Source organism: Macrobrachium rosenbergii, chromosome 8, assembly GCF_040412425.1.
Source record: "Macrobrachium rosenbergii isolate ZJJX-2024 chromosome 8, ASM4041242v1, whole genome shotgun sequence".
Lineage (NCBI taxonomy): Eukaryota > Metazoa > Arthropoda > Malacostraca > Decapoda > Palaemonidae > Macrobrachium > Macrobrachium rosenbergii.
The window spans coordinates 13,337,099-13,348,850 of record NC_089748.1 but is presented as its reverse complement, the minus strand read 5'-3'; the positions used below and the strand labels follow the sequence as shown (position 1 = coordinate 13,348,850).

Sequence of the window (11,752 nt, the reverse complement as noted above, 5' to 3'; positions counted from 1 at the left end):
TTTCATGACTAAATGCACTTTTTGTGATAAAACTATTAAAATACTCAGGTAGTGCTCGAGTTACAATAGTTCACCTTACAATAATTCGATTTTGCAATGGGGTAAGCAATTAATACTGAAACGACAATATTTATCAAATATTTTAAAATTTTGCATGGGCGCAGGCAGCAGCGTACAATCAGGCAGCGAGAGAGACCAAATTACAATAGACCAGTTTCTTTTCCTCCAACTCTTTATCCCATCTTCTAGTTAAAAAAAGTAAGAGAGAATGATAAAACCTGCGTAAATGGTACAGCCATAAACAACCGACTGAGAAACTGTTGTTTTGTTTATCACCAAATTGGAAAACAACAGCCATTTTGCTTGTATTTTAACCATCGTACGGTAATACCAATTACTGTAGGTTATAGTACAAATGACGTTAAGTAGAATAGGACTGATATATTTTTACATTACAGTATACCCTTATTCAGTATGGATAAAAGATCAGCAAGGAAATATACTGCTTAAATTTATGCTGCAAGTTGTAGCTGAAGCTGAGAAAAGTGTTCAAGCTGCTAATAACTATAAATTATCGTGCATCGTCAACATGGATGAAACTCGACCGAAATTAAAATTAGAGAGAAAGTACTTTAATCAAAACTACTGGGCATGAAAGAACACATAACTGTTATTTTTACGCCGATAAACAATAAATACGTAAAGCTCGTGTTATGATGAAATCAAGTGAAAATAGTGAATGGATGGATGGATGTATGATATTTAGGGCAAAAGCCCAGTTTCACATAAAACACACGCCCCCAAACAGCCAACGTCATCTAATAAAAAAAAAAAAAAAAAAAAAAAAAAAAGCTAAATTAATTTCAGAACAAGACGTATTTAAGTTATAATTCGACTTAAAAACACTTCTTACAGTATAATGAAATATAACCTTGCCCCAGATAAGTAAAGTATCTAGAGATTCATTTACGCTAACTAAAAGGAAGAAAAGCTCTCTGAACTGAGTTAAACACAGTGAAATAAACACCGCATAAACAATTTCCAAACCACAACATTGATCGCTATGATCACCATTTATAATACAAAAGCAATATGAGAATATATACAATATTATTGGATACAGTGAATTAAGGTATAACATTTTAAAAGATCCATGGAAAAGATGCATATTCATTATGCTGATGTTTGTATAATACGATATGTGAATATCGAGTACAGTATAATGTAGCTACGCATCCATATGCGTACAGTAAACCCCCTGTATTCGCAGGGGTGCAGTACAGCTGAAATCCACGAATATTCAAAACCCCTCTAAAAACACTTACAACTGCCTATTTTGATAGTTTAACAGAAAAAAAAATCTAAAAATGCTTATACCTGAGAATTTTAATAGTTTTATCAAAAAAGTGCATTTAGTCATGAAAATATGAAAATACAGTAATTAGTGAATATTTCTCAGTGAAAAATACCGTGAATATGTGAATTTTCTGCAAATAATGAGTAGATACGTTCCACAGAGAAATCCATGAATACGTGAGTCCGCGAATAGTGAGACCGCGAATATGGGGGTTTACTGTATACGATGTAACGTAGCGTAGGCTAAGCTAATCCTTGTTTGTTATTCAATTTCTCTTTGCATTGAATTATCAATTATTAATATCAGGATTAGCTGATATTAATAATTACTATAACATGTATGTATAAAGTATACTTTATAGTGTAGGCTAGGCTACCATATATGTATACATGGTACTGAATACCCTTGTGTAGGCTAGGCTATATTCGAGATACGTTTTTTCCAACAAACGATAGGTTTTTTTGGAACCTAACCCCATCGTAAGTAGGATAATACCTGTATAAGCATTTTCAGTTTTCTTGTGTGATTTTAGTTTTTTTGTGTGTTTTTAGAAGGGTTCTAAGTATTCGGGGGGGAGGGGGGGGTTTCGCATCCCCGACGAATACACAGGTTTACTGTAGTACATACATTCTTTGGACCTTTAATGATGGTCTTGCCCACAATTTATACACTTTGGTTCACTGCACTTCGATTGGGTGGCGTGTTCTTCAGATCCACTATACGCACACACAGGTTCGTTTCTACGGTATTTCTTTGCATGCCCATATTTACTACAATTTTGACACTGGAGTGGCTTCGGGACATATGTTCTTATTTCTTTGTTTTGGCTCAATATTTTTATTTTTTGAGGTAGATCTTGACCTTTGAATTTTATTTTGACAATTTTTAAAATGTGCTTATTTCTTTGCTTGCTCAGTATATTATATACCTCACAATCTTGGACTCTGGGGTACCTTTTATTAAGAGAGTCCACGCGAATACTCTTTTCAATTAGTTCTTCACTGTTCTCAGACAGCATAATGGTACCCTGAATGCTATTCATAGTGTCATGATTTTCATTATTACATTTATATTATTTATTGTTGTTATAGAAATATAGTCCTCAGACTGACTCTTTGTTGTTGGCTGCTATAAGCCACGTATTTTCTCTTATCTGTCTAAACGACATTTCTGCCATTGAATGTCTGTTTAATAGGTAGTTTTCCAACTTTAGGGATAAAATTTTACATTTTGCTTCTAAGGTTGGAAAACTTGACCAACTTCCACTCCCAAAGAGGGAGTCGAAGTGAGTCAAGATTAGGTCCAAGACGATATTTAATTTTTTAAAGTTTGCTCTGTACTGGAGCATAGGGTTCCACTGTAATTACACTATAATGCTTCTTGGATTTTTCTACGCAGCGGTTGTCAGAGGAGGAGGTTCCAGCAGTCATCAACTGTGCCAAGACAGTACCATCAAAGGGCCCAGGGGCACTCAAATCTTTATTTCTATTTATCATAAAGATTTGAGGAAAAAAACAGAAAAATTAAACCTGAAAACTTTAAAAAGACATCATTAGCCTTTCATGAAGTTTATTCTTCCACCAATGGCACAAGTGAGAGCCGACTCCCAAATGTCCGCATCCCTACCCTATCCTGAATCTAGGGGCAGACCAATGCCCATGACCTTATGAAATCTCGCCCAGAATGTACGTTGTCCACCATGTCAGCTGTGAAGTACATCTGTTGGATCATACATAATGTCAAAAGAAATGGAGCTTCTAGACACCACTTCTTGGTCGAGTTGGAACCAAAAATGAAGTTTTTGGCACTTAGTTTGGAGGTGAAGTCCTAAGTGGTAACACTAAAGGCCTTCAGGCACGTAGTAGCCTTTAGGGTCCTTAGAAATGGAATGATCAATAACTGTTGATCTCCCAACGAACCAGGCAGAACAACAAGAAGTTGTAAGCCCAAGACGTCAACAGCATCTGGTGTTCCCGGGAGGTCACCTATCCAAGTACTGACCAGACCCAATCATTGCCAAACTTCGCTGACTGGACAAGAATCGATGTTTCCAATGTGGTATGGTCGATGGCTGTTATGCCCACGGTCTGTTAAAACAGCCAAACAGTAACAGTTTCAGTGTGTCAAGATCGAAGGACTAACCTGACCATCTTCCTAGATCGAACAATTCTTCGAAAAATCGAGGTGTTGACAAACTGTCGCTAACACGGACCTTAGTGACCCAACTTGTCTGTCATACATCCATCTTCCCTGCCATATGTCTGGTTGACTGCTGTGCTGAGTGGGCTACTGCAAACCCATGCACCTGCACCATCAACTGAGGAGATGATATGACACTAGTGGCCCCTGCCCCTTCTTGACTAAGGAACTACCATGGTACCGTTCCTTACCAACACCATGGAACGCCTATCCTCGGATCCTGAGGCTTGGAGAGCTAAGAAGATTCAGGCTATTAAGGTGCAGATTAGGTCAGGTTAGGCTAGGTTTAGTATAAGCTAGGCTACGTTGGGTTAAGTACCCAAATTAACCTAAACCAACCTAGCCCCTTGAAGAGTAGGTGACTACCTTCTGGTTAATCCCATGAGGCACGAAGTTCCAGGATACAGTAAACCCCATGTATTCGCGGACTCACATATTTGCTGATTTCTCTGTGGAACGTATCTACTCATTATTCGAAGAAAATTCGCCCATTCAAGGTATTTTTCACTGAAAAATGTTCACTAATTACTGTATTTTCATATCATTTTCATGACTAAATGCACTTTTTGTGATAAAACTATTAAAAACTCAGGTATAACATTTTTAGAGGGTTTTTCTTGTGTTTAAACTATTAAAATAGGCAGATGTAAGTGTTTTTAGAGGGGTTTTAAGTATTCATGGTTTTAGCTATTCGCAGGGGGTGGGTCAGTGCATCCCCTGAATATGGGGGGTTTACTGAACTGAAGTGCAGGTTTGGTAAGATTAGGCTAGACTTACTTAGGCTAGGCTAGGTTAGGTTTAGTACCCAACCTAACCTCTCGAAGTTAAGGTGACTGCCTTCTAGTTGATGCCTTGAGGCAAGAGGTATTTCTGGAGGGGAGTGTGTAACAACACTCCAAGATATTTGTTGTCTAACCATTACGCTAAGTCCTCTCTCACTTCTCTGAGAGAGGAAGGGAAGGAATGGTGTGACCTTGTCGAAGACCAGAACCCCTTCAATCTGCATTAAGTGAATGAAGGTGGAGAAACTGCCCATGACGAACCGGCCTAACCGGTTGCGACAGGTGACCGAGCAGGGATTGCAACTGCTGAACTGGTTGCCCTTTAAGAATATTTGACCCTTATGTAAGTTGAATATTTTCAGATAATAACTATATCTTTTACTTATGACTCCAAATTCGTACAGATTACAGGCAGTCCCCGGTTTACGACGGGTCAGGCTTACGACGTTCCGAGGTTACGACGCTTTTCAGATATATTCATCAGAAATTATTTCCCGGTTTACGACATATGTTCCAGGGTTACAATGCGTCGTACACCGATCCAACAGAAGAAATATGGCTCCAAAACGGCAGAATAATCAAAATTTGGAGGATTTTTTTATGAAAAACTCAATAAAAATTCAGTTTACACCATTTTCAACAAACTCAGAGCATTAAAAGTAAGGGTTTCTTAGGATTTTTTACGATTTTCGACGATTTTTCGGTTTACGACGATTTTCGGCTTACGACGCAGTGTAAGAACGGAACTCCCATCATAAACCGGGGACTGCCTGTATACTGGACTTGAAGCTGGGTGTTCAACAATAACAAATCTCATTAGTTAATATAAAACTGATACTTACCTAATTTGAAATTAAATACATCTATCAAAGCCAAGGGACAGCAGCTGAATCTTTTCTAAAGCAAAGGTCTGTATTTATATGCAAACACTTCTTTCATTTTCACAAACACACAATCCTATCTCAAAACATTTACAGTACAATTATTTTCATACACAAAAACACTGACACGATACTAAGATCAAAACCTTTGTAATAATACAAAAAGTGGATCTATAATTTCACCACCATAAATTTTAATCTGATCAACACATTACTGGGCAAGTTATGGGCCTTATGGTAAACAAAGTGTACCTAAATCTGTCTTGAATCATCAAAAGCATATAAAATCACAGTAAAAGACAAAACACTTTTTGTGTTTATACCTGAGTTCAAATTGTTCCTGAGCATCTCTAGCACTTCCAACAACCACCATCTCATTAGGCGAAAACTGTGATTTCTTTAGTTTAACAGTGATTTTTTCATAACTAGGTGATGTGGTAGGAGTGACAGAGTTACTTTTGATGCCCTGACTTTGTGAAGGAAGTGTAGGAGTGGACTGAAGTGCTGAAGTGGCAGGAGTTGTTGGGGAGGGCGACACAACAGGTGATAAGCCAGGGGATGCTGTTGATGTATTGCTTTTGAATGGAATTTCTGGAAGTACACCCTGCAGTACATAAGGTGGCGACATTACCTGGAAAATGTTTACCATTAACTAAGATGGCTGACATTTCAGAGTTTCAATACAATGAACCCTTATTTCTTTCTTATTTTACTAAGGATGCAGGCAAAAAATGTACATACTCAAGATAAGTAAAATATTCCTTTTTCTGACACTTTTCCTAAGATGCATTAATTCCAAAAATAAAAAAGAAAATGCAAATAAAAATCCTCTTTCAGGAGTAAACGTTTTAGCAAACACTTGTATTATTTGCTACTGTCCCTTTTAGAAGACAAAAAGAAAAAAACATAATCCATTCCGAAAACCTCAATAGTCATAACTCGGTTAACAAACCTAATCTGTTATAAAAGGCTGTCCTTTAACCAAGTGAATTTATCCCATAATAAATAATGAGCACTGGATTAATCCATTCCAGACATTCAAAATACAGCTTACAAAAGAATTTTAACACAAATTTATCAAACTAAGAATGCAAATATTGTACAAAAAAACATGAAATAGATGAAAAAAAAAAAAAAAAGCAAACTTGCTCAGCAGACCTCTAAGCCAGGTATATTCCAGGCAAGAGGAATGTAGTGGCTGATAAACTAAGTCGACAGGGCCTGGTCCTAGGGACAAAGTGGTCTCTGCATCAGGAGATAGCGGACAGGCTCTTCCATCTGTGGGAAGACCAATATAAGACCTGTTCACAACAAGATTCAACAGGAAGCTAGAGGGGAGAGAGGAAGGAGTTACACCTTATGAGCCAAAGCTCTGAGATAGGATGCCCAATTGTGAAGTCTACCTGCATCAAGCCAGTCCAGCTTCATTTCTGCCTTGCAGAGGAAGGGGAAACGATCAAGTCGTTGACCCATTCAGCCTACGGCCTTATGTCATCTGAGTAAGTTAGGCAAGAAGCCTTTCTTGTCCAAGATGAGCTTAGAGACTACGCTATCTGTTGAGCAGCCACCACAGATCTTAAGAAAAAGGTGTCTAAGGACTGCAGTTTGTGGGCAATGTCTCCAAAGTAAAATGAGATCAAGGTAGTCTGGTGCCACAAGACACCTGCTCCCAGTACCTTAGATACTGAAAATTTTCTAAGAATGCACTCACACCCCTAGCTATGCAAGCTCTTGTACAAAATGGACCTCCTCACAGTATGAACTGCATGTCCACTTGCTCAGTTCATGAAGCCAGTGAGAAAGCGTTCTTAGACACCACCTTCTTATGCCTGAGACCCCGACACTATGGAAAAGAGGTCAGGTTCTCATTAGATACTGCTGCATGCTTGCATTGGACACTAAAGTATTTATTCTGACTTTCCCCCTAATAAATTCTGAGAGGGAAAGAACTCAAAATTAACAGGTTCTGAGTTTATCCATAAACTTATAGCCAACAAGAAAAGTGAGAGGAACCCAGGCTCAAAAGTCTCACTGCTACTATGTCTACCCATATTTATCTGCTGCTTGGGCACAAGATTCTGCTTTGCCTTATTTATGAAGAGTACCAGATCATGACAAAGGGCAAGGAGGCAGTCTCTGTCCTTGAGTAACTGCGCCTCAAAGGACACTAGGACCAGCCGTTTAAGATAATGCAGAAGACGTACCCCATTCGACTGGCCCCAATCTGATAACAAGGTGAAAATATGCATCAAAACCTGAGGGGCTGTTGTTGGTAAAAATCAGGGACTGGATTTGGTAAAGACCTTTTGCAAACAGAACGGATGTACTCCCTCGAGAATTGATGAATGGCACCTAAAAATACATATCCTTCAGATTCACTGAAGCTTGAAGTCCCCCTTTCATGGAATCCAACACATCATAAATTGTTTACATCTTGAATTGAGTCTGTGGCCCAAAACCCATTCAACAGAGAAAGGTTGCTGACCAATCTCCACATCCCAACTGACTTCTCACCAAGAAAGCTGGATGTAAAGGCTGCGGATGCTGTCTACAAATTCTAGAGCAGTCTTTTCTAGCATCCCTCTCACTTCTGCCAACAGGGCCAAAGCTTTAGAGACCCTGAAGGTTAGGTCAGGAATAGGGATTGATGTCTGAAAGTGGGGAGGTTGTTGGTCCTTGATAAGTCATGGCTGCTCAAGGAGGAGGTCTGAGCCCTTCAGATACTAAACACAGAAAGTGCAGCTGCCCCCAAAAGTTGTAGCTCCCTGAAGGCTTGGCTGAGGTACTCACTGATACCCTAGAGGGCTTGAAGAAGACTACACAGTGGATATAGGTGCCCTGGCTATCAGAATACCTCTTTTCCACTGCCAACCCCATCTTACTCTTTGGCAGCATTAAGAGGAACCCACTTACAATCCAGTCAACTGAGCCAGACTACTCTCAGATGAAACCTGTCAGATCATCAACATAAGGAAACACCTTATCAGGACAAAGTTTGCCTAGGGGTTGCACTTTGGTTAAAAAGAAAAATCAAAACTTGTCCTCCTGACTTTACAACCACTGGAATTTTGTTCTCTCATTTGCAGATGTGAGTTCAATGACAAAGATGTCAGCAAACATGTTTGAACAGGAGATTAAGCCATGATGCTGTCTGGTTATAGGCCACGGTAACTGACTCCGTAACTGAAAAGGAAGAACTTTCATGTCAAGTTTCTTCATGGGAAGGTAGTTTGTTAGTATGCAGACTGACAGGTCAACTTGAGGGGGAGTAGTTTAGACATCCCAGGCATGCAGAACTTTCTCTGGCTTGTCAACGACAGGGAAAGCAGCTCCCTTGATCAGCTGGACAGCAGGAAACCTTTTGATCTGCAACTCAGACTGTTAAACCAATCCAAGACACCATGTGCAAACATCAACCACAGCAATCAAAAACTGTCTCACCTCCAAAGTGCACCAAGAGTATTCTCTACTGACAAAATAGATTTGGGGAAGGAGCAGTCATTTCTTCCCCAAAATCATTAAGCTAACAAATGACCGCAACAATCTCTTCAAAAAACCATTCCAACTTTGTCTAAGTGGTTCTGGAGGATGACCATCACACCTTAAGATACCCAAAAACATGAGTTGGATCCTTTCCAAAAAGCGAGGCTAACACACACAAGTATGTTCTGGTGGGTGGGTGGTACTGTGGACACAAACAACAGGACCTGACTGGTGCAAGAAAGCAGACCCAATTCTACTGTGTGTACCTCAGCAGAAGTATGAAAGAGGGGAAGAAAACTGAAAGACACTGGTTCACGAGAATGCTGACATTGTGTTGTCAACCATACCTACTACAAACACCCCACCTGCAGGTGTAAGATGTTATCACCAACCCCCAAAGAAGGAAAACACTCACTCGAAGTCTAACATGACTTGTAATAGGACTTCTGGGCCCTCTTTCTTCTCCTTCCTACAGAAGGGTGAAGGGGCAGAAAATGAGGAGGAAAAACTCAACGAAGAGAACAAAGAAGTAGTTACACACCTTCATTCTTCACCTAATTCCATCCAAGAGTCTTACACTCCTTAGCTACAATAAAAGATGTGTCAAGGCAGAAATTAGCATCAGAAGAGTAACATTTTCTAGATACTGCAGGGGTTATGTTATATCCAAAAGCAAAATGACAGCTACAGGAGGCTCAACTGAGTTAATTTTCTTAGCAGGAAGAGCCATAGAAGCAACAGCAAAAGATGGGTCACTTGGAATACTGAGGGACAGAAAAATCTGCAAGTAATCCAGCAAACTGCCAATGATGCAGTCAACACAGTAAGGGTCGGCATGGGCAGTCTATGAACATGTGCCACTGTCTCACCTGGATAGAGCTCGGCATGCACAATGGATCGACACTGTTGGAGAGCAGGTACTGATCACCTACTCTCACACATAAACTTCCCTCCTCCAGACAGAGGAAAACAAGCAGAAGGTGAGATGAGGGAGTGGGCAGTCAGGAAGAAAGGAGCTGAAAAGGTTCAACAATCAAAAACAAAAGCAAAGTAATCCACTTTGAAAAAACCAGCAAATACCTATTGGTCTTCTGCTGCCAAAAATTTTCTCTGCAATACCAAAAAAATGACAAATTTTAAAGTAATTTGTATTTTTCTTAACAAACAAACCTGATGTCTTTACATACGGAAATACCTTCAGCGTAGCTGGAAACTGGCCATTCAATTCTAACACAGTTGTTGGGTGGTTAGCTACTGGCAGTAGGGTGGGGAGTCCCATCCTTCCGTCCAGCAATGCATTCACTTACCTTCTGGCCCAAGTATCAGAATGAGGGGTGGCTTGAGGGGGCAGTACAGGCAGTCCCCGGTCATTGCCAGGCTCAGTTATTGGTGATCCGGTCGGTCTCTGGTTATTGGTGCCTATATGCGGTTATCGGCGCTCATAAATCGACGATTCTCAGTTATCAGCGATTTTTGCTTATTGTCACGCTGTCGGAATGGAACCCCCGCTGATAACCGGGGACTGCCTGTATATGTACAGACCTCAGGTTTGTATATTAGGAAAAATACAAATTACTTTAAAATTAGTCATTTGTTCCTACAAAAATACAAACCCTCGGTCTGTACATATGGAAGAACTACTTTTTGGTGAGAGGATTCTGAGTACACTTCTGAAACGACTGGTGGTTCGCCTCACCGGGGCCTCCTTCCTGGTCATGTACAGCAAAGGAAGGAGTCCCATACCTCTGATATGTTGAACGTAAGTGTGTTCAATTGCCAGACTTCTGGACCTTTCCAATTAATGTGTGTGTAGCATTACTGATTCAAAAAAGGCTTGGATGAACCTAGAGTGTCAGGGGCAATAAAGCTAAAGATAACCAATGGGTTTGTGCATTGTCAGCCCCTCTCCCCTTGCTAGAGAGAGGGTAGGACTTGCATCTATTTACCTACTTAAGATTATAGACAGGGTGCCCAGTTATGTAGGCTCACCTGCATGACCCACCCAACCAGCATGTGACGGTTGGTCACTTGCCTCTCTCTGCGAGAGAGGAAAGATAAAAGAGACAAGGGAGGAGGCCAGTCACCCACTCCCATTCTCTCTTTGCAACCGAACACCTTAGGCAAAATGCAATCTGCCCCCAAGGGGAGCTGGGTGAACTACACAACTTGCTGAGCAGCCACCACAGGGTCCAAGGGCCTATGGGCAAAATCTCGAAGGTAGAAGGACGTGAATCTGAGTTGGCAAGACCACACTCTGTCCTAATACCTGTAGAACCAACAGGTTCTTCCGATATACAAGGGATGGACCAGTGTCCCTAACCTTGTGAGGTTAAATGGAACGTATTCTTCATCAGGCATAGAGTACACTCGCTTGATAGTCTTACGAGGCCAAAAAGAAACTGTGTTCTTGAACACTTCTTTCATCGACTCTCACGTCTGAGATGACGAGTCATCATAAGATAGTACCGCAGCACTGTGAATGGATTAGTAGTATCTTGCCATAATCACTACCAACCAGGTCCCAGAGAGAGGACTGAAAAGGACTCAAATCTGGTGTCAGAGACTGACGCATTCTGAGTCTTTACTACGAAACCTGGGACAAACTTGAGCATGACAGACCCTCATTTCTTCGAGTGCTTGCATCGAAGGCCATGTAATTCACCCACTCTTTGTCGAAGTCCTCTCTTCCTGGTCATGTCAAGTAAGACAGGAGGAGGATAAACAGAAACACAGTACTGAGGGTTATATCCCTATCCAATGACTCTCGTAAGGGAGGTCAAGACCATTCGAAGTTTCTCATCAGCATATAGATCTCCCACGAGGAAGAGAGATTGATGCCCTTCTGGAGAAGGACTAGATCATGGGCAGTTGAACATATGGAGTGAACAACTGCCCTCTGTAGCCCAATAAGCTGAGACGAGGAGAGACCTCTCTCAATGAAGAGGGTAATGAGAAAGTCCACTACCTGCTGCGAGTAGCCCCTACCAGAGAAGGACCCCGCTGATGACACCAACCACTAGAGGCAGCCCATTCTCCTGGTACTCAGCCAC

The 11,752-nt window shown here is 40.8% G+C and overlaps 1 protein-coding gene across 1 annotated transcript in view; it reads right to left on the bottom strand.

Annotated features, from left to right (window-relative positions):
* Positions 1–11,752, bottom strand: part of LOC136840607 (von Willebrand factor A domain-containing protein DDB_G0286969-like) — a 93,008-nt gene that overhangs the window by 49,173 nt on the left and 32,083 nt on the right. Inside the window, exon 3 of the mRNA XM_067107293.1 lies at positions 5,543–5,850. Within this exon, the coding sequence (XP_066963394.1) occupies positions 5,543–5,850 (308 nt within the window). The remainder of the gene's footprint in view (positions 1–5,542; positions 5,851–11,752) is intronic.